The sequence below is a fragment of the Prionailurus bengalensis genome, chromosome B4 (assembly GCF_016509475.1).
Source record: "Prionailurus bengalensis isolate Pbe53 chromosome B4, Fcat_Pben_1.1_paternal_pri, whole genome shotgun sequence".
In the NCBI taxonomy this organism is placed as follows: Eukaryota; Metazoa; Chordata; class Mammalia; order Carnivora; family Felidae; genus Prionailurus; species Prionailurus bengalensis.
The window spans coordinates 25,562,469-25,585,014 of NC_057358.1; the positions used below are offsets into that span (position 1 = coordinate 25,562,469).

General features: G+C 37.5%; 1 protein-coding gene across 3 annotated transcripts in view; it reads right to left on the reverse strand.

The window, feature by feature from the left end:
- The window catches only part of ODAD2 (outer dynein arm docking complex subunit 2), a 178,349-nt gene that overhangs the window by 32,282 nt on the left and 123,521 nt on the right, over nucleotides 1-22,546 (reverse strand). For all 3 annotated transcript variants that reach the window (XM_043564861.1, XM_043564862.1, XM_043564863.1), the window contains 2 exons: nucleotides 16,894-17,082; nucleotides 15,384-15,605 (listed from right to left, as the gene is read on the reverse strand). In XM_043564861.1, the coding sequence (XP_043420796.1) occupies nucleotides 15,384-15,605; nucleotides 16,894-17,082 (411 nt within the window). The remainder of the gene's footprint in view (nucleotides 1-15,383; nucleotides 15,606-16,893; nucleotides 17,083-22,546) is intronic.

A 22,546-nucleotide genomic window follows, 5' to 3' on the forward strand; every position in this document is an offset into this window, starting at 1 on the left:
TGAAAATAGGTTTGTGAATAAGTCCTTAATTCTTCCTGTTCCCTTAATCTTGCATCTAATCTGTAACAAAGCCCTGTTTAGGCTGCTGTGTTCTCATGCACTGACAGCTCACCACCTTCCCAGAGGGCTCTTCACTTCCACTCTTTGTGACCTGCTCCCTACACACCTTGAAGAGTGATCTCCAAAAACATAAATGGGATCATAGCACTGTTCCAATTAAAATCGTTCAATGGCTTCTCCCTGCACTAGAATAAAATCCCAATTCTTTACTGTGGTCTGGCACTCCCCATGTAATCCAGCCCCCCTCGGCCCCCTGCGGCTCTCCGAACACATCTTGTTCACTCCCCCATTCCATCACTCAGCCTCAACTGCCCTGATCTTCCTGCAGGTCCTTGGAAATTCTAAGCACATTTGCACCTTATGGCCTCTGCACATACTTTCTGTCTGCAAACTCTTCTCCTGTCTTCATCCTTCGTAGCTTAGCTTAGATGCACCTGCTCCAAGATGCTTTCTCTGCCTTCCTTGTCCAAAGTATGTTAGCTCTCTGTTACTCTTCATCCAACCCCATTTGTTTCTTTCATAGCATTAAGTACACTTGGTAATTATTTTGTTCACTTATTTTTTACCAGACCCCTTTTATAGTGCTTGAGAAAGTTGTGAGACCCTTGGTCCTACTCTCTCCTCCTGAATTCTGGGAGTGATGAATAGAAGGTCAAGTCCTGCCTGTGTGGAGAATCTGTATACTGTGTATTTATTCTACCCCTTTGACAAGGGATACCCTTGTGAAGGAGGAGTCATTTCCTGGATTGGCACTAACCATGTGCGGCCATTCTTGACTACACTTTTCAAGAGGTCTTGCTCTCAGTTAGCAATGCATATTTTCCTCTGATTTCAATAAATTAATAACCAGTACAGGGGAATAAAGTAGGGTGGAATCACCTCTTTTCACAAAGTGTTATCAATCTTCAACCATTTGAAGGATTAATTTGCTAAAAGGGATATGCAGAAGCATATAAAAGTATCTCCAAATAAATTCTATAAAGCCATAGACCATCTCCAGATAGATTAACTTCAAGTAGAAACTAAAAGATAATTCCCCATGGTAAAAGTCTTTAAACAAATTTAAATGATAAGATGAAAGAAAAAGTCAAGTCAGTTAGGTAATTAAAATTCTAAACAAAAAATATTCAATTTTACATGTAACTCTCATCTAGCATGAAATCAGCACAGTAAAATAATCATTTAGCAACAATTAATAAAACCAATGATCAGTCAGTATGTAGGTGTACCAAAAATCTTGTCAAGAATGCTCATAGCAGCCCTATTTGTAATAGACCTAACTTATTCTCACTTTAACATGTAGAAGATTATTTAAAAAGTGTCATGTTCAAGTTATCCATTCATAAGTTTCTAAGAATGTTGAATAAGTACTACATAATTTGCAAACAATGTCTGCAATTATACATAAAGTGACATATTATATATCCTCTAGAACAAATGAGAAACTAGTATCTAAAATAAATTAGAAAACAATATCTGAAATAAATTAGAAACTGGTGTCATGGTTTAAAAACTAAAAGGTTGAAGTCACCTATTATGAAATATTAAGTCTTAAAAATAAAACAGAAATAGCCTGTCTGCACACAAATCTGTGCACAAATATCCTGAGGGTTAGGAAAGATAGAGCTGAATCAATAATAATTTACAAATCATTCCAATAATCTACGTAAATATTCAAAATTTGAATATGATGGTGGTGGAGGCTACGGTGGCTGAAAAGCAATTGGCTGATGAAAGGTGCCTCTATACATCACAGTTACCTGAGAGATAATCATAAAATTTAGCATCTAAACTTAATAAATTCATTTAAAAAATAGGCTGAATATGGACTAACTCATCCAAATGCAGGATGTTAGAAGAGAGTCCCCTTGAAATATGAAGTCAGCCATGTAAGGGCAAATAAGTTTGCCTTATACTGAGAGTAGAAGACTTAACGGATTTTCTTGTCTAACTGGTGGTTTGGGAAAATAATGTGAAATACTTAAATCAGGGTTGGAAAAGTTATAGTGACCACATGTTCTGATCCCAAATCAGGAATTTTAGCAATGTATATAAAAAGTTTTATGAGGGTCTAAAAATTAAATTACATTTATACCTTTAACATACATCTAGGCCAACTTTATAGAAAATATTAAAACTGTATCAAATTTGAATAGTTCATAAAGGCAGTCATGGAAAGAATATTTCAGTATCATTTAATTCTTTGTTCTGAGTTCCAGTGCTTAGTGCTCCTTACCCAGTGCTCCTCGAACTTCGCTGTGAATGCAAACCATCTGGGAATCGTGTGAAAAGGCAGATGTGGATCCAGTAGGTCTGCCGTGGGGTCTGAGATTCTGCATTTCTAACAAGCACCTAGGCACTTCTGTTGCTCTCTGGCTGGGACCACACTTTGAATAGGAAGTCCTTGAAGAGCCAGGAAAGGCCCCAGACCAGTTGGCTTCCAAGCCACGAGCAACTTTGTCCCTTTATTCCAGTGTGCCATGCAAATATTACATGTTTTTCTGCTGACAGGGAAAAACTTAGGAAGCAGTGTTGTAGAAGACAATGACATAATGCATTTCAATATACTTTTAAGGCAACAACATTAATTGGATTGGCCAGGGATCTGGCGTACTGGGTTAGATCTTCCTTATTTTTAAAGCTAATAGCTTTGAGGGTCGTATTTTAAACTAGGTACCATGTAAATTTGTCTTCTCTCACTTATAGGAACTTGTATTTTTTATAGTATTAGCAGAAAGTTCTCCTTGTTTTCTTTTCTTTGATGGGGAGCAAATAAAGTGTCCCGGGGAGACTGTCTTCACATTTGCCAGGGGTCCTGTGAAGCAGAATTCTACAACTACATGCCTATCCTAATTCCACATGGGCAGAGCCACACTCATTCTGTTCAGCATGACATCATTCACTGGAGCATTCTACGTCGCACAGTCATATTTGTTGGGTGGATTAGCTTTCCATGCAATGGATTAATCATCCTCTGGGGTTCTTTAACCTTTTCCTTTGAGAAGGTGGATTTTTGTTTCCCTTGTGTTCGGCATCATGGGCCAACGAATGCAAATGATCATGTGGCTCTCTTGCCATTGGAACTCCTGTGGATCGGTGGCTCTCAAGCTTTCGTGTGCTTCTCAGTTACGTTAGGAACTTGGTTGAAATACAGTTTCCTGGTCTTATTCATGGAGAACATGAGTTAGTCAATTCAGGGTATGGTAGCTTATTTTATTTTTTTCAAGCTCCAAATTGCTTCTTGACAGGTGGACTCTAGCCCACCCTTTGAGAAACGCTGCTTCAGTGGACCACAGTACATGAACGTGGCCCAGGAGTAACTGTTGGGAACGTTCCATAATACTCAGAGCATGCTGTAAGGAGACATGAAGGCTCTGAGTCATAAGAAGTTGTGAGGCTAAGAATGGTCACTGTTAGTCATGATGCACTAAGAGACGTGAGCTTTTTGTCCCAGGTTTCCAGTTTGAACTTAGGTTTTCAATTTAATTTCTTTCATTAGGGGTTTTTCTTTTCTTCTTTTTTAAGTTTATTTATTTTGAGAAAGACAGAGAGAGAGCAAGCAGGGGAGGGGCAGAGAGAGAGGGAGAGAGAGAATCCCAAGTAGGCTCTATGCTGTCAGCACAGAGCTGGATGCAGGGTTCAATCTCAGGAACTGTGAGATCATGACCTGAACTGAAATCAAGAGTCAGACACTTAACTGACTGAGCCACCCAGGTGCCTCAGGGGGTTTTCCTTTTACTGTATAATAATTAATGGTATTTATAGTACTCAGAAATCTGTCCTTTGATGGTGGGTCATGTTTTTAAAAGTAAAAAACATCACCTTTAATATATCTTATTTTTATTTATATATTTTTAACTTTTTTAAATGTTTGTTTATTTTTGAAGGAGAGAGAGACAGCATGTGAGCAGGGGAGGGGCAGAAGAGAGGGAGACACAGAATCCAAAGCAGGCTCCAGGCTCTGAGCTATCAGCACAGAGCCTGATGGCAGGGCTTGAACCCACGAGCTGTGAGATCATGACCTGAGCTGAAGACAGACGCTTAACTGACTGAGCCACCCAGGCACCCCAGGGGGATTTCTTTTTATTGTATAGTAATTAATGGAATTTATAGTACCCAGAAATCTATCCCTTGGTGGTGGGTGATGTTTTTAAAAGTAAAAATAAGATATATGAAAGTCACCATTCATATATCTTATTTTTACAGAAAGATCTTAGACTTTTGGAATAGAGCTCATGTAAATGGTAGGTGTAGAAAATTGATATAAATTATTGAAAAAGGCTTAAATTAAATCCAAAGATCATGTACTCAAGTTTTTTAGTTTCAATTTTCTTAATTCTAAAAAATGCAAATATATACGTCTATGTGTGTATACATACCAACATATACAACACAAAATGCCATTCTTATTAAATAAATTAATAGGTCATTACCTTGGGAAAATATAGCTACTCCTCTTAAAGTCTATGTACTAGATAGAAATAGAAATAATATTTAAAAAAAAATCACAAAAGCATCTGGTTCTAACTCCGTATGCTATAACTCTTACCAGTAATGATGTTCAATTGGCATAAGTGAAGACAATGCAGAAACTGCAAGGAGAACAAGTGAGAAACAAGACGGGGCACCATTCTACCAGAAAACAAGCATGCTCTCTGCCAAGTCCTCCAACACCCCCCGCCCCATGCCTTCCCAGACGGCCGCTCCGTCTCAGAAAGCAGCTTCTCCACCAGGCTTAATCTTTCAAACACAGCCTTAAACACCGGCGCCCACACCCACACATGAGCCATCAAGGCACTCCGGCTTTACCCTGCAGTGGGCGTTAGGAGAACAGACTCTGGGACCAGATTTCTTGTCCTTTCCTTATGACCTGGGTGATTCAGGGCAAGTCACTTAACGTCTATGTAACTCAGTTTCCTTACCTGCAAAACGGAGATAATAACAATTCTCACCTTATTGGAAAATGGAGAAGACTGAATCAAAGAATACGCGTGGATGAGCTTTTGGACTAGTGTCTGGCACACGGGAAGCAGCGTAAATGAAAAAGATATTACTGCCATCATTATGTCTTTTGCTATACTTACATACAGGTCTCTTTTGCAGTGTCTGTCACCTTTAGCTTTTAAGAGGGGAGGGAGATTTACTTTGCTCGCGTGTGGTGGTGGTGACTTAGCAGAAGCAAGATGGATTCATTATAGCAGAGCTAGTATGAATGAAGAAGACAAACATCCTATTAGCCCACACCATCCTAGACACACTTGATTTTCCCAAGGGCTCCCCGGATGTTTTAGAAGACCTCATGGGAAAAAGTATTGCCTAGAGCTCTCCAAGGAAAACTTAACAAGAAAAAAAAAGTGGCTTTAGAGAATCATTCTTGAATCAGATTTTTAGATGCACTAAACTTGTAAGAATGCAAAGAATTAAGATTAAAGTTCTGAATTCCTACTGAAGAGATTCTTATTTTGTAAATGTCCCTGTCCAAGCAAAGTGCTAAATAAATATGGAAAAGATGGCTCTGACTGGGTTTCATAAAAAACTATTAAAGGGCAACATGGCCTCAGGCAGTAATTTTCAATTCTTTTTAAGGCAACAAAAAGCTGTTTCGAAACAAGATCTTATGCATGATTACTAACATATAAAATGGGGGAAAAAACCCTCACTGCTCTATTAAAGTAGGTGACCACCTCCCACACCAAGCATTGGCTTCCTCCTTGCCCTGAGTACTGCGCCCTGATCTCTCCTAGGGGAACCCTAACAGTCCACAAGACATGGTTTGAAATTTGCTCATCTAGTGGAAACAGCCCTAAACTAGACATCACAGTCATTTACGATGTTATGCCATGTGTTGACTATGTGGTTTTCAGTACTTCACCGATCTGGGCCTTGCATTCCTTATCTGCAAGTTGTGTGTTTAAAATGGATAACTCATCTCCACCGGCTCTCTCACTTTCCATGATCCTACTGTATAAAGAAAGTACAAAAAGAAAATAAGGATTCCGCTTCATGCCAAGATAGGGTAACAAGAACTGGATTTATCTTCCTATCTAAAACAGCTTAAAAATGGTTAAAACACATAAAGCAATATGGCTTTTAAGATACTGGACATCAGGTGTCAGGCATCAAACGACAGTGATCCCCAAGAGAAGGAAAACTCAAGAGGCGAACCCTACCGTCCCAGCCTGCTGCCTAGGACAGAGTTTACAAGGCCACTCGCAGCCCAGGGAGAGAGAACCTGAGCGAAGCGAGGCAGCTTCCCGAGCTGGGAGGCCAAGCTTGGCAGACTGGGGCTCTGTGATGACTAGAGTCTTTGGAGAAGATTACTGGAGAGGGGAGAACTCCCGGAGCAGGAACTGTGGAGACCTGCAGTTGGGGCGCCTGAAGCTTCAGCACAGAACCCATGGGCACCTGTGTGTGAGGAAACTGCATACCCGAGGACAGTAAAGGCCCACCTGATAGATCAGCTGCAACAGTCTCTGAGGCTCACGCAGGGCAAATAGTGCCTGATCCTACCACTCAGCAAAAGGCTTCATAATTTATGGGTGTCGGGTAGAGTAACCAGAAGGGTCTGACCTCAGAAGTGGAGAAGAATTAGCCTTACTGTATTTTTTGCTAACAAAGCATAGACCTGAAAGGATCAAACTGTTTCTAAGTAACATAAGTGCATCCCAGAACAAAACTCAACAATATTTATAGAAACGATCTATCACTCAACACATTAAAATTCAGTGTCTTCCAAGAAACAGACTCTTAACTACAGAGAACAAATGTTACCAGAGGGGAGATAGGAGGAGGGGACGGGAGAAATAGGAGATGGGGATTAAGGTGTGCACCTGAGATGAGCACCAGGTGATGCATGGAAGTGTTGAATCACTATATTGTACACCGGAAACTAATACAACACCATATGTTAACTCTACTGGAACTAAAATAAAAAATGTAATACAACACCCCCATCCCTGCCCCCAAAGTCAGTGTCTGACATGACCCATGATAAAGAGAAACATCAACCAATTGAAAGCAAACTGGAAACGATACTAGAACCATTACCAGAACTGGATTTCATATGAGCGAGAGGAAAGACTCAGTATGTTAAGGAGAGACACGAAAGGTACAGAAAGACCCAAATCTAATTTTGGGAGATGGAATTATACTACCTGAGATGTAAAACACACTGACAGAAATAAAGGTAAATTAAACATTGCCTATATATATATATATAAATTTTTTTTTCTGAATTTGAAGGCATAGGAATAGAAACATTCCAAATTAAAACACAGGGAGGAAAAAAGACTGAAAAAAATGACCAAAGTCATAAGAAGCTGTGCGAAAATGTCAAGCAGCCAGATGTAGGTGAAAATGGAGTTTCCAAAGGACAGTAGAAAGTGAAGGGGACAGAGAAAATTATTTGAAGAAATAATGGCTCCAAATTTTCCAAATTTGATGAAAACTAGAAGCCTATAGATCCAAGAAGCTCAATAAAACCCAAGCATAAGAAACATAAAGAAAACAACACCAAGACACATCATAATCAAATTGCTCAAAATCAGTGAAAATGATAAAATCTTAAAAGCAGTAGTGAAAAAATGACATCTAGGTAAACAAACATAGAAGGACAGCAGATTTCTTCTCAGAAACAACGCAAGTGTGAATAAAATGAAGCGACATGTTTACTGAAGGGAAAAATGTCATTGTAAAATTCTATGCCTAACAAAACTATTTTTCAAACACAAAGACAAAATAAAGTCTTTTTTACACATATAAAAGACGAAAGAGGGGCACTTGGGTAGTTCAGTTGGTTAAGCATCTGACTCTTGGTTTTGGCTCAGGTCGTCATCTCAATGGTTCATGGGTTTGATCCCTGCATCAGGCTCTGTGCTGACAGCACAGAGCTTGCTTGGCATTCTGTCTCCCTCTCTCTCTGCCCCATCCCTGCTTGCTCTCTATCTATCTCTCTAATAAATAAATAGATAAATAATAAACACTTAAACATGAAAGAATTTATCAACAGAGCTGTACTACAAGAAATGTTAAAAGTCTTTTGGGCAGAAAGAAAATGATACCAGATGAAAATCTGCATTTATAGAAAGGAGTAAATAGCACTTTTTCTAATTTATTTAAATCTCTGTAATTTATAATTGGTCATTTACAGCCCAAAACAAGAACAATGTAGAGTTTACAACATGTATGAGTCAAATGCATGAGAAGCACAAAAGTCAGGAGGACAAAAGTGGAGGCACAGTGTTGTATGATTCTTCAACTATATGTTTCTGTGTATAATATAATGTGAAGATGATGTGCTGAATTATATATGTATACTATAAACTCTAAAGCAACCATTAATCTAACAACAAAGAATCATAACTAATAAAAACTAAACAAATAAATAACAAAAAAAGGAATAAAGTGGAATGTTCAATTAAGCCAAGAAGATGACAAAAAGAAAAGATGGGAAAGGAAAAAGAGAAGAACAAATGAAATGACATTTAAAGCCAACCATGTCAATAACACATTAAATGTAAATAGTGCAGACACCCTGCCCCCAAAAGGCAGAAGTGATATGAATAAAAAAAAAAAAAGCAAGTCCCAATTAAATGCTGCCCACAAATAGCCAATTTGGATTAGAATTAGAAAGCTTAGAAACAGGTATAGAATTTAGCATGCTAATTCTAACCAAAAGAAAGCAGGAGTTTCTCTATTAATAGCAGAAAAGGCATATTTCAAAGCAAAGAATATGCCAAGGTATACAGGTAATTTCATACATATAAAGGGGTCATCAAGAGGACATACTATTCCTAAATACTTTTGCACTTTAATAAGAGTTTCAAAATGCATAACGAAAAAACTGATAGAATTGTGAGAAAAAAATTGGCAAATCCACAATAATGGGTATTTCTGTAATGTACTGGTTAACACATTTGCCTCACATAATAATTGATAGAACAAGTAGTTATAAAATCAACAAAGATGTAGAATATTTGAACAATATTTATCAACTGGACCTTATTAAACTTTACAGAACACTTTATCAACCACATCAGAATGCTCATTTTTTTCAAGTACATGTGGAATATTAACAAGTTAAACCATATTCTGGGTCACAGAACAAATCTCACACTGGAACAAATAGTCAAGTAATATACGTTCTCTGACTACAATGGAATTAAATTATAAACCAGTAACAGACCAATTAAAATCCTCAAATATTTAAAAACTAAATATCACACTTCTAAATAATCCATGGGTCAAGGAAGAAATCAAAAGGGAAACTATAAAAGTATTCTTAACTGAATGAAGATAAAAACATGACATCAAAATTTCTGAGAGGCAGCCAAAATAGTATTAGAGGAAAATTTATACAACTAAGTATCATTATTAGAAAAGATTAAGGTATCAAATCAATAATCTTAGTTTTTACTTTAAGAAAGTAGACAAAGAAGAACAAATGAAACCCCAAAGTAATCAGATGAAAGGAAATAAGAAGATCACATTAGAAATCAATAAAATAAAAAACAGAAAAAGAGAGAAAATCAAAGAAACAAAAGTTAGTTCTTCAAGAAGATAATAGCATTGATAGGCTTCTAGTTAGACTGATCAGGAGAAAAGACAAACATTACTAATACCAAGAGTGAAAAAAATGTCATAACTATAGATTATAAATCTATATTAAAGGATAAGAGAATATTATGACCAAGTTTATGCCAATACATTTGAGAATTTAGATGAAGTGAATTAATTCCTTGAAACACACAAATATTTCAAGAAATATTTCAGAAAGAAATAAATAACCTGAACAGCTCTATATTGATTAAAGAAATTGGATTTGAAGTCTCATACCTTTGAAAATTAAAACTAGGTTCAGGTGGTTTAACTTGTGAATTCTACCAAAAATTTAAGGGATGAATAATACCAGTGCTATAAAATTCTCCCAGAAAACTGAAGAGGAAGGAACACTTTCCAATTCATTTACTGAAGCATTACTGTGATAGCAAAAAGGAGACATTACCAGAAAAGAATACTTGCAAACCAATATCCCTCATGAACATAGATGCAAAACTCTAAGCAACATTTTGGCAAATTAAATTCAACAATGTGTAAAAAGGATAATATATTGTGACCAAGTGGATTCATCCCAAGAATGCTGGGTTGGTTTAACATTTGAAAACCAAATCAGTATGATTCTTTATGATAACAAACTCTAAAAGAAAAACCATAAGACAATCTCAATAGATATAGTAAAAAGCATCTGACAAAATCCAGTATCTATTCCTGATTTAAAAAAAAAATCCTCATTAAAGTAGTAATAGAAAGAAACTTAGCCTGATGAAAGTCACCTAACAAAAACCTATAGCTAACAGTAAACTTCATGGTGAAAGACTGATTGTATTCCCTCCAAAATAAGGAATAAGACTAGGATATCTGCTCTTACCACTTTTTCCCCCGATATTATACAGGAACTTCTGGCCCATGAAGTCAGGCAAGAACATATAAAGGGCATCCAGGTTAGAAAAGAAGAAAAAGAAGTCTTTTTTTGTAGATGGCATGATTGTTTATGTGAGACACTGGTAACTGACAATCTGTTTTTGTATGGCTTCAAAGAATGAAGAATGGTTTTTACATTTTTGTATAGTTGTAAATAATAACAACAATAAAAGAAGAATCTGCAACAGAGACTTTATGTGGCCCATAAAGCCTAAAATATTTACTATTTGGCCCTTTAGAGAAAATGTTTGCCAATCCCTGGTCTGTGTAGAAAATCTACCTAGAAAATTTATGCAGAATCTCCACAAGCCTACTAGATCAAATAAGTGAATTTAGCAAGGTCGTGAGATATAAGATTAATACACAAAATCAATTAAACTTCTACATAATGACAATGAACAATTAGAAATTGAAATTTTAAAAATTCCACTTAGAGTAGCATCAAAAACATTTACATAGGGGTAAACCTGACAAAAGATGTAAAAACCCTATGTGATGAAAATTACATAATATTGCTGAGAAATAAATAACACAAAAATAACGGAGAGATATTTCTTCTTTATGAGTCAGACGACAATAATGTTACGATGTCAATTTTCCCTTAATTCAATGCCATCTCAAAATCTCAGAAAGCATTTCCTGTAGAAATTAACAAACTGGTTTAAAAATTCTTACGGCAATGTACAAAACTAGAATAGCCAAAATAATTAAAAAAAGAAAAAGGTAGGAAAATGTATACTACCTAACTTTAAGGCTTACTATAACAATATAGTAATTAAGACAATGTGGTATTGGTGTAAACACAGACAAACAGAATAATGGAACAAAGCAGATATAGTCAACTAAATTTTTTCCCCAAATTACAAAATAGATTCAGTGGGGAAAGGGTATATTTCAACAAATGATGCTCAGATGCCCCCTAGGATCATAAACAAAAATTGATGCAAAATCATTCACAGACTTAAATGCAGAACCAAAAAGTTATAAAACTTCCATACTAAAACATGGAAAATCCTTGTGATTGTGTATTAGGCAAATATTTCTTGGACATAAGCCCATTAAAAAAAGAAAAAGATAAATAGAACTTCATCAACATCAACTTTGGGGGGAAGTCATTATCTTGATCTAATAATGGCTTCTGGGTATTCATATATACATTAAAATTTTTCAAATTGACCTTCTAAACATGTGCATGTATGTGTCATTTATAAAGCTATCACATGTTTTAAGTTAAATAGAAATGAAATAGGGAAAACATTTGAGATATATATGTATATATGTATATACATATGTGTGTAGATATATATATGTATATATATATACATATGTGTGTGTGTGTGTGTGTATATATATATATAAAATATTAGAGTTGTTAAAAATCTAACTTGCTGGAATCCTTAAGTAATTTTTACATTTCTTTGTCACTTTAAAGGATAAATGCAAATAACAGGAAAAAGCCAATCAGAAGCAAGTCTATATATAACTCCATATTTGTTATCATCACATAGTCACTCATACGTACTAGTGCTAACTAAGTAATTTAATAGCATATCACCAACAGACTATCCCCAGCACTCCAGGGAGTATCTGGAGTGTGAGGAAAGTACACAAGACCACAAAGTTGCATAAAGAGTTTTAATTAACAGAAAATATTACAGTTCAATCAAACATTAAGTATGTGGACTGCATTACTGTGAGAATTACTGGGTGATCTTAGCCTCTGAAGTCCCTTTACCTGACTCAAAAGTGTTAGTGATATTTTTCTTTTCCTGTGCCAGGCTTCAAGGTTCATCTTCCACACTCTCTGCAGTGCCACTTCATGTGCTGAGTCTAGGAGGCTGCCAAGACAACCTTTTCCTTCCACCCAACTTGAACTGCTCCTCCCTCTCTCTGTTGGACCCACTTCTGGTTGTATTTTTTGCAATCTCTTCAATTTCCTGCCTTCCAGAAAGTTACAGGTCATAATGTAGCTTTCACCTGCCTGGTATAGATATTTGCAAAACAAATCCAACATTATAATGGGGAAGGGAGCTTAATGCCTTTTATAGGTGCTCATCATCTTTCTATCTGATCACTTTTTCTGCTCATCTTGCTCAGTGAAGTTTTGCTCATCTTGCTCAGAAGTTTTTCCTGCAACTTCTTTCCCTCTTTGTATGACTTTCCTGTGTTATGGTTTTGTTATAATTAGCAAATAACCTTGGTACATCCCTTAGACTTCTCACACTTTCAGCAGAATTGCCAACAGATCTGCATCCACGTTCACAAGGCTTTGTAACGATGCAAGACCGTGGGCTGATGCTTTTGAGAAGGTTTGTGTAAAATCATAAAGAGGATAAGGATTATATTATTATTATATTATAATATATAATATATTATATTATAATATATTATAATTATAATTATATTATATTATTCCGCTCATGCTGCATTTACCAGAACAGGAGATTTCTCAGGGTGTATAGAAGAGTCTTACCTGGAAAGGCTCTAACTCCAGGATTATTTTTCAACATAATTGAGTCAGGAAGTCCTTGTTGACCGCTTAACAGTATTTAAACACAAACCCTTTGGAAACTCCCTCTTCCTCTGGCTTCTAGAACTCCTAGACGACCTGTTAACTTCTTGAAGTTATCTTAACAGCTCTTCTTCCTACCTACATGCTCTGTGAATGCAAATGTAGACATTTCCCCAGCTTCTCTAAACTCTCTGCCAAAAACAACTTATTCACCCTCACTTGCGACTTAATTACCTCTTACTGATAATCCCGATCTTCCCTTCTCTCCTGCCTCTAGACTTGCACTGTCCAATAAGAAAGCCACTAGTCACTAGTGAGACCTTGAAATGTGGCCAGTCCCCCTTGAGATGTATCATAAGTATAAAACACAAATACAAGAAAAAAATAATATTGATTAAATGTTGAAGAATATTTTGGATATATTGGGTTAAATAAAATATATTACTAAAAGTAATTTCATTTGTTTCTTTTTATCTTTTCTGAAATTCTAGCTCCTAGAAAATTTAGTATTACATATGTGGCTTGCATTACATTTCCACTGAACAGCGCTGCTCTAGACCTGAAATTCAAACTGACCGTTTAAATTGAACACACTAGAAGCTGATACCAATCTATTCCAGACCCTCAAGTCTGTTAACTGTTATTATGGAATAAACATCAGTTGGCATGAGACACATAGCTTGTATAACATCAGCTGCTGCTGTTAAGGAAATTGTATGATGAAGGAACTAACTCTAGGATAAATAACTTATGAACTGGGTGACAGGATGACTCTGGTAATTGTCAAAGAGCCTGTCAGCATCACTCATGGGCAGCTACGGCAGGAATGTATGTAGGACTGGGAAATAACACTATATGCTTTTGACTAGAAAGGTACAGCAGTTATGAATGAAAACAACCAGGGATTTGCCAAAATAGTGGATAAAGTGTATATGCATTTGGAGTCAGAAATGTGAGCAGTTACACACTGTGACATATTCACCTCAGGTACTGTAACCACCTAAATGTGCCAAATATTTTCTTACATGATCTTGGCTAATAGAATCTTCCTCTTCACCTAGCCTAAAACCTGGAGTCATTTTTGACTCAACCCTTTCCTTTATTACCCATAGACAAGCACCAAACCCCATTTATTCTACCAACACCCACTCGCCACACCCACATTTTTTTCCTCCTTAAAGAAAACCAGAGAAGGGAGACACAGGTCCATATGCTGCCCCCACGGTCCCAAGAGGGAGAGCTCATGATTTGGCCTGCCGCTATATGGTGACAAGTAACTTACAAAAAAACAACGTCCCGTTCTTTTCTCCAGTAGAAATAGCTGGTAGTTAGGAATGCAAATAGGTGAGATGGACAGGCCCTCAAGATACCTTAAGATGACACAGGAAAGGGTTTTAGAGCAGAACAAACCCTATTTTCTTTCTTTGCTTCTCTCTTTCCTGTCCCTTCCCCCTAATTATTTTTATTGCCTTCTTTTTCTAATACATGTAAGCTGTGTGGGTTGGTGAACACAGTTTCATTACTTGACATAGCAGAATACAATTCCTAAGTGATTTTGGATTATCTCTTGACTTGCGTTAAGAGGAAATAACTCAGAATTGCATGTGCAGCTGGCATTTATGTCAATTAAACTGTAAACCTTATTGAATTTTAAGACTTTGAGTAGCCTAGAAATTCTCTTCTTAAACGAACTGGCAATTGTCTAAGCATATGTACCAGGGTACTTAATTTTTATAGTTTCATTGTTTTTAAAGACTCTACTGATGGCATGTTAGGTTGTGTGAGTCCTGTTCAATAACAGAATGCATAGATATATAAAGTCTATGTGCAGAAGCTCTCCTACCTGTGTATTGATTGATTATAGGCAAAGAAAATTTGATGCACAGATTTTTTTTTAAAAAAATCTGTCTTTGAAATGGTCCTTTGCTGTCACAGTTAAGACCGTCAAACTATAGTCTAGTTGTTTCAGTCAGCTCCTTTGCTATTGAGTTCATGCCAGTATTTATTTAAGTGCTAAGTAAATAATATATTAAGTGGAATTATGAGTGCCACTAATTATTAATGTGCTATACATTTCCTTAATCAAATTCAAATTATAGAGCAATTACTAAACTGAGATGTTTTATAATCTTTGATTTAGAAAAATTCGATCTCTAACTTTCCTGCAGCATAAACCATACTAACACATGGTTCAGCTGCAGCCATGATCCAACACATGGGCAGTTTTGTGTGTCCAAATATCCCCCATCAATTAAACCCTATTGTTACATAAGTTTCTTTCCAGCCTTTGTACACCTGCATTGGACTAAACCACAAAGTCAATCAACTGTACCTTTACTGCGCCATTCTCGTGGATGGTGACACAGTTGTCGGCATCTTCTGAGAGTTGGTACAAGGCTTGAGCTGTTGCTCGATGCACATTGGGGTCATCTGATTTCAGGTAATGCACTAATGGAGCCACTGCTTTGTACTCGCCAAAGGCCACTCTATTTCTGCCCCACATACAGCAATGTGAAATAGCTTCTGCTAGATGACGCCTCAGTTTATCATTATTCTGCACAAAGGAAATGAATTGTGGTACACGCATTGCAAAGAACCCGTGAGGTCATGTTTGTGTGCTACCTGTTTATTATCCAATAAAATGCCAGTGAGTCAAGGGAGAAGGGCTAAGTGGCTATTCAGGTGGTGTCTTGAAAGAAATTAGTATTTTGGTGGCCCCAATGGACCAACGTTCAATCCTGAATTTTCTTATGACTTTAAAAAATGTTTAACTTTTTTAAATTGACTACTGAACATAGTTGATACACTCAAAAGCAATCAAGTGCCTGGCATTTGTTATTTGCTCAAGGTTTGATTTCCTTTTGAGCAAGTGCTTTAATAAAAAAAGAAAAGTAGTTAAAGAATACTGGACATTCTTAAGGGAGCATTTCATTTGACTGGCATAGGTAGATTCACCCTATACTTTCACCCTAGGAGTACTTCTACATCAGTAATATACCTTGGTTTCCTAGAGGGAAAAGACAGTGCAGCAAACAATGATATGTTTGAGTCCGCCATTTTCCTTTCTATATCCTTTATACACTATATCCTTTTTTTTGTATGTAATTAACTGCAATAGGTATAATATAACCAAATAGGATACAGTTTTCTGCTTAATAATTGTACTATTCTCTTGATTGAGGCAACAACTTGGTGTCCTTAACTGAATCTGGCAGTTATTCTTAGGAACTCAGAATTAGACTAAAAAGTCTTCTAAACCAAGCATCCTTCCAGTGATTGAATTTCTGCTCTACGACTTTCCTGCCAAGAGGTAGCCCAAGCTATGCTCAAATACCTCTGATCGTGGTGAAGTCATTATCTCTCAAGGCTGCTTATTCTATCTGGCACAGCTCTGAATAAATAATACAGTGGTTGCCAAAGTCTTCTAGTTCAAGAATGCCATCAATCCAAGCTTGCTAAGCCTGGGGAAGAGCATTTAACTTGTAATGTTGGCATGAACAATCATCTTAAGGATAATGAATGATAATGATGGTGGTGATGGAAAATGATAGTTAACACTTCTATAATAACACTTATATTTGGCACTACTTTACTTGCCAGTGACAAATAAAAAACAGCCTATATTTTACAAGGATCTTGCATATTAAATTGTACAGTTAGAACACACTTTCATATTGATCAGTCTCGGAGACATTAAATTAGTTGACCAAAATCTCATACCTCATAGGTGATGGATATTAAGCTTGAATCCAGGTCTCCGGACTCTAAGTTTATGGTTTTTACCACTACTCCATGATATCTTAAGACCATATACATTTAAAATAAAAGGATGTGTTACTTACTGTATTTGCTAGTTTGGACAATAAAGGGACAACTCCACGATCTGTAATAACAGCCAAATTTTCTTGATCTTTTGCTATATTTGTAATAGCAGCACATACACTTGCCAAAACTTCTTTACTATCTGATTTCAGTAAATTGACGACAAGTTCCAAACCACCAACAAAGGAACGGACCATTTCTCCAGCATCCTAGAGAACAATTAAAAACAAAAGATGTTATCAAAAATAATCTTTTGATTATCATTTTTTAAAAAAAAGCAGAAAGTAAGGATAAGGCTATTAAGTACACCTTTGGCATAAAAAATTCAATTCATTTATTATACATAATTTCTATGTATGTTTGCATATGTACATAACCACACGATTCAACTTCAACAAATATTTATTGAATAACTATTATGTGAGAGTTACCATGCTAACTACTGGGAATACAGAAGTTAGTAAAATACAGCTTATTCTTATTTGCAGTAGTTATGCTTTATGAAGTCATCACAAAAATTGTGATGTTAGTAAATACTGAACCATTGTTTCTAGGGGGAATGCAGTGTTAGGTCAACAGATCAATACATCACTGATCAATAGATAACCTTGTTTTATGGGTTTTTCCACTTAGGCTATCTTATTTCATATATTGCTAATTCATCAACTCATGGACACCTGAACTCATGGTGAGTCCATGGCTGAACTCATGGACACCACCACACTATAAGTCATGCCTGAAGGAAGCTTATCTAACACATGAATTTTCTCTGAAAGGCACAGCCTTCTTGGGTTTAGGAACACTAGAGAGCACTGGGTGTCACACACAGGGGCCATGTTAAATAGTGAAATCACCAACAAAACCCACAACGATGTGAAAAATATGGCACTACTAAGTAGACAATAAAATTGATGCTTGTTAACAGTATGGGAGCTAACAACAAAAAGGCAGAGAGCCATCTTGTTCAACCTCAGCTGAGAACGTGCATTTTGGGCAACTTAAAATTTTCACCTCGCCATGCACGTCCAAGAATGACCATGGAAGTGCTGTGAGTATTGATTTCAGGATTACAAAAATTTTAGCAAGAGGGTGAAAATTCCCAAACAGACTTTGTGAAGAATGTAGATTGACTGTGCATGCTCTTTTGCCATCATGTTGCTTGCCATCCAGTGGGGAAGAGTGGCATTAGGAGATAAGTGTAATGAACAGCACTAAGAGGAAAGAGGTAAAGATACTACAATGACACGCAACAAGGGAGGCATTCAAGGACGTACCCTGCCCCAAGAGAATGTTGGTAAACTAAAGTCTAAAAGATAAGGAGTTATCCAGGATGGAGGGGACTCAGGATGGAGGAATAATCATGAAACAGACCTGAGAATGAGAGAGGAGGCACCTTTTTTTTTTTTTCTTCTTCAGTGTAGTGTAGCTAGAGCATAAGTATGAAAGGGAGAATGGGAGAAAATGATACTTCCTGAGATCTTGAAGGCTCTTTACTGTTAGCCTTGGCAGAGAGTATAGAGATCATTTTAAGGGCATGAGAAAGCCACTGAAAAGGTTTAAGTGTGTGTCTTGGGGGGGGGAAGAGTGGGGAAGGGCATTTTATCAATTTTGTATCACAATAGCTCTCTCAGGATTGCAGAGTTGAGGTTGAGGCAAAGAATGTGCTGGGGACTCAGAGGCTATTTTATTAAGGTCACTCAAGAGGTGGTGGCAGTTTGGATGTAGGTTATGGTCTGGACCTGGAGAAAGGGGTGTGGGTTGGTGAGCACCAACTGGAGACGATGAGGACCAGTGATCTGATGGTGATGCCCATGTTTCTGGTTTGACCCCATGGTTCTCATGTTGGAGAGGCAGGGTGTTGTTTTGTGTTCTTACGGTGAGAAAGGATGGTATTTGATATTAGGAGGCCTAATTTGAATGAAATGCCTACAAGACATTTAAGCGGAGACATCCAGAAGCCAGTTGCATATATGCCTTTGGAGCTCAGGAAAGAAAACCACGCTTGTGTCATAGACTTGGAAGTTGTCAGTATGGAGACTGTAACTGAAATAATGCATGTGAGAGATGGTGAGTGAGGGAGAAGTGGGTTCTCTGTGTCAGTGCTGCAAGTGTGGGTGGGAAAAGAATTTGTCAGAGGAACCTGAAAACGGATGGTTGCCCAGAAATCCTCACCTCCCTAATGTATGGTGGTGGCTGTGTGATGTCCAATTATTTGGCTCTGGGGCTTTCTCAAGAACTTAATACCTTTTTTTTTTCTTGGTGCAGAAGGTGATTTTATTAAAGCATGGGGACAGGAACCATGGGCAGAAAGAGCTGTACTGGAGTTGTGTGTGTGTGGCTGGGGTGCGGGGGTGCGGGGTTCTATGGAGTTGGGGAGATAAAGTCAAGAAGGAGTTTCCAAAGAGAAATTAATACCTTCTAAGTGCCAATCATGTATCAGGCACTTTGCATACATTATCTCAGTTAAACCACACAATAACCACACGGAACAGATATTATTTCCATTTTAGATTTTAAAGACTGAGGTTTCAAAGATGTTGAACACCATAAACTAGACTGTGTCCCTCAAGGGGCTGTGTTCTAGTAATCTTAATGAACTTTATAATCATAAATCTGAACATCTCATTCCCCTATCTCCCCAATTCTTTCATTGCCCTTAGGCAATTCTTCTTGCCCTTAGGATAAAAAACAAACTCCACATGTGGTTTACAAGCTTTTCATGGTGTGTGTGCCCCTGGCTTTCCTGCCTCACCTCTCTGCCTTGATCCTCTCTTCCAACCCCCTACACATGAGCCCTAAGCCAGTCCCACCCCAACCCCCCACCCACATCCCCTGGCCCAGGAGTTAATAATCAGAATTCTGACACTCACTCTCTGAGAATGTGGCTCATTAAGTCTGGGATGGGGCCTACGAATTTTTTTTTTTTAATCTCTCTTGTGAGTCTGAACTTCAGCCAATATTAGGAACATCAGTCTTTCAAGTTCATGTCCTCAAACGTGCCACTTGCATGTCTCTGTATCTTTGCCCATGGCTTTTTTGTCTATTTCCCCACTAGCTTGGGACTTTCCACATAGCCTTGGCTACCAACTAAGGTAATGTTCTCTTTAGGGAGGCTTTCCTGAACTGTGAGTCTGGATTAAGTTTCTCTTACTATAACACCTGGTTCTTCCATGTTATAGCATTTACTACTCTCTGCAGGAGTGACTTAAATTTATTTGCCTTTGTTTATTGTTGTATGCCGAGTTTTTGTGAAAGTTTCTGGCAAGTTTCTAGAAACCCCATTGAATGAACCTGCAAACTCATAGCTACAAAAGGAAGCTTTTTCTGAGGACATAATGAACCAAACTAAACTTCTAGGGAATGGTGAAGGCAGGACCCCCTCAGGTTCTTCCCAAGTGTAAGTGGAAAGTATCTTTTCCACAACACGCTGCCTCTCCTGCCTGCTATGGGGACCGTGCAAACAATATTAGTGGCCTTGTTCTCAATACCACATGTAAATACAGGACACACTTTCACATTCTGATGCGTTAATAAAATTGCTTACAAAATATTTGCCATTTTCCCAAAATTCTACGATAAAGCTTGTTATATAAAACAAATGATTATACTTTCAACTGAATTCTACACTGTCACCTCATTACACTTATGTGCACTAAGGCACAATCAAATCAAAAGACTGTAAAAGCTAATTTATTAACCTTTGGTCAAATATCCCACATAAATTAATCCACGTTGCCATTTGAAGCACTTAGTAGTGGTAGTTGCTGTAGTGCTATTTCCATGTTGTAGGTGAGGAAAACCTTAGAGAAATAAATTAGTATGTGCAAAGTACAAGAAGGATACACGGCAGAGTGCGATCTGAATCCATGTCTGCCTGGCCCCGAAGCCACTCTACAATACTGCAGTCATTGGTCCAAATGAAATAAATTCATAATCTTAATCACGTACTTGGTCTGGATGCATGAGTAAACTCAAAGGCAAAAACAATGGCTCTCAGAATTGCAGGGAACTTCCAAAGTGCAGTCCCCAAACTCCACTTTTTTAAGTGATGTTATGTGTGTCAATGAGCTAATATATTAGTCAATTATGAAACTACAGAACGATTTTTCTTTCTCAAGAAAGTCTGAAGGAATTCTGGGAAGATGATGGTGGCATAGTTTTTGAGTCTCTCTCAGAAAACAGAGACACTAGTGGCAGCAAAACAAAAAGCACAGAAATGCTAGATGAAAAGATATCGTCACAGACCCCCAAATATAAGCAGATCGGGGCAAACTGCTGAAATTACAAAGCCCACATGTTCTAAGAAACCAGAAATCTGCAGAAAGAGGGACTTGTAAAGGCCCTAGAACCAGGGAGCCCACACTGATTAATGAATAAGACCAAAATGTTCCCAGGTCTGATGGTGCTGGAGCATTCTGTGGTCTGAATCCTTTGAACTCGTTATACTACAAACTGAAGGTTCCTTCTAGGTTGAAGCCTGCACTGAGGAGAAACTAGTGGGAGCTGCGTACAAATAGAGCACGGCAGGGACAGAGGGATGAAGGAATGACAGAGTCCAGGTAAAAAGAGAGGAGGGGAACAAAGCAGTCTGAGTCTGCTCTCCATCACTGGGAAAGTAACAGAAATGAGATCTTGAGGACCATGAAATTAGAAGTGCCACCCTGGTCCATATCTCCCTCTCAAAACACCACGAAAACTCACTGCACTTAAAAATGAGCAAAACAAAAAGACTATGGTCAATTTCCATATAGAATTACTAGAAGAAAAGGAATGAGCTGAAAGAACATTACAGAAGCAATGAAAGGAAAATGTTAATTAGAATTATCAAAGCTTATAAATTGGGTGATTAGTAAAAAAAAAAAACAGTTGTTAAGGGCAGGTGAAACCCATCTACAAAGAATTAGACATGAAAGCAGAATTCATTTTGAAAATGAAGAGTAAACCAGAAGGAACATAAAAATGAATAAATATAATGGGTAATGCTTTTAAATAAATAGAATATGTGGAGAGTCCAAGGTGACAGAGGTTGGGGGAGGGGGGCACCTGGGTGGCTCAGTCGGTTAAGCATCCAACTCTTGGTTTCAGCTCAGGTCATGATCCCACAGGTTCGTGAGTTTGAGCCCTGCTTTGGGCTCTGTGCTGCCAGTGTGAGACCTACTTGAGATTCTCTCCCTCTCCTTCTCTCTCTGCCCCTCCCCCACTCACACTGTCTCTGCCTCTCTCAAAATAAATGAATAAACTTAAAAAAATGATAGGGAAAAAGCTAACAAAAAATTGAAAAGACTAGGCAGAGAAAATAACATATGCATAGTGAGTCCCTAAGAAGGGAACAAAGCAATACAATGGAGCAAATTTTGAAAACCAGGATTCAAGAAAACTCTCTCCTGAAATAAATAAAACCTGAGAGTCACCCTATGTACCTGGGAAAATTGGCCCAGAATATGCTAACATAGAGAAATATTCTAGTACAACTGCTGGACTTTAATAAAAAAAAATTATTTGGTCATCTAGGCAAAAGACCAAGTCACTTCTAAGGGAAAGAATAAGATATCCTTAGCCTTTTAATAGGAATGTTTTTATGCAGAGGGAAAGGAATAACATATGTAAACTACTCAAGAGAAAATGTGAATCAATGTCCTAATATCTGGCCAGAATGACCTTCAAGTATAAAAC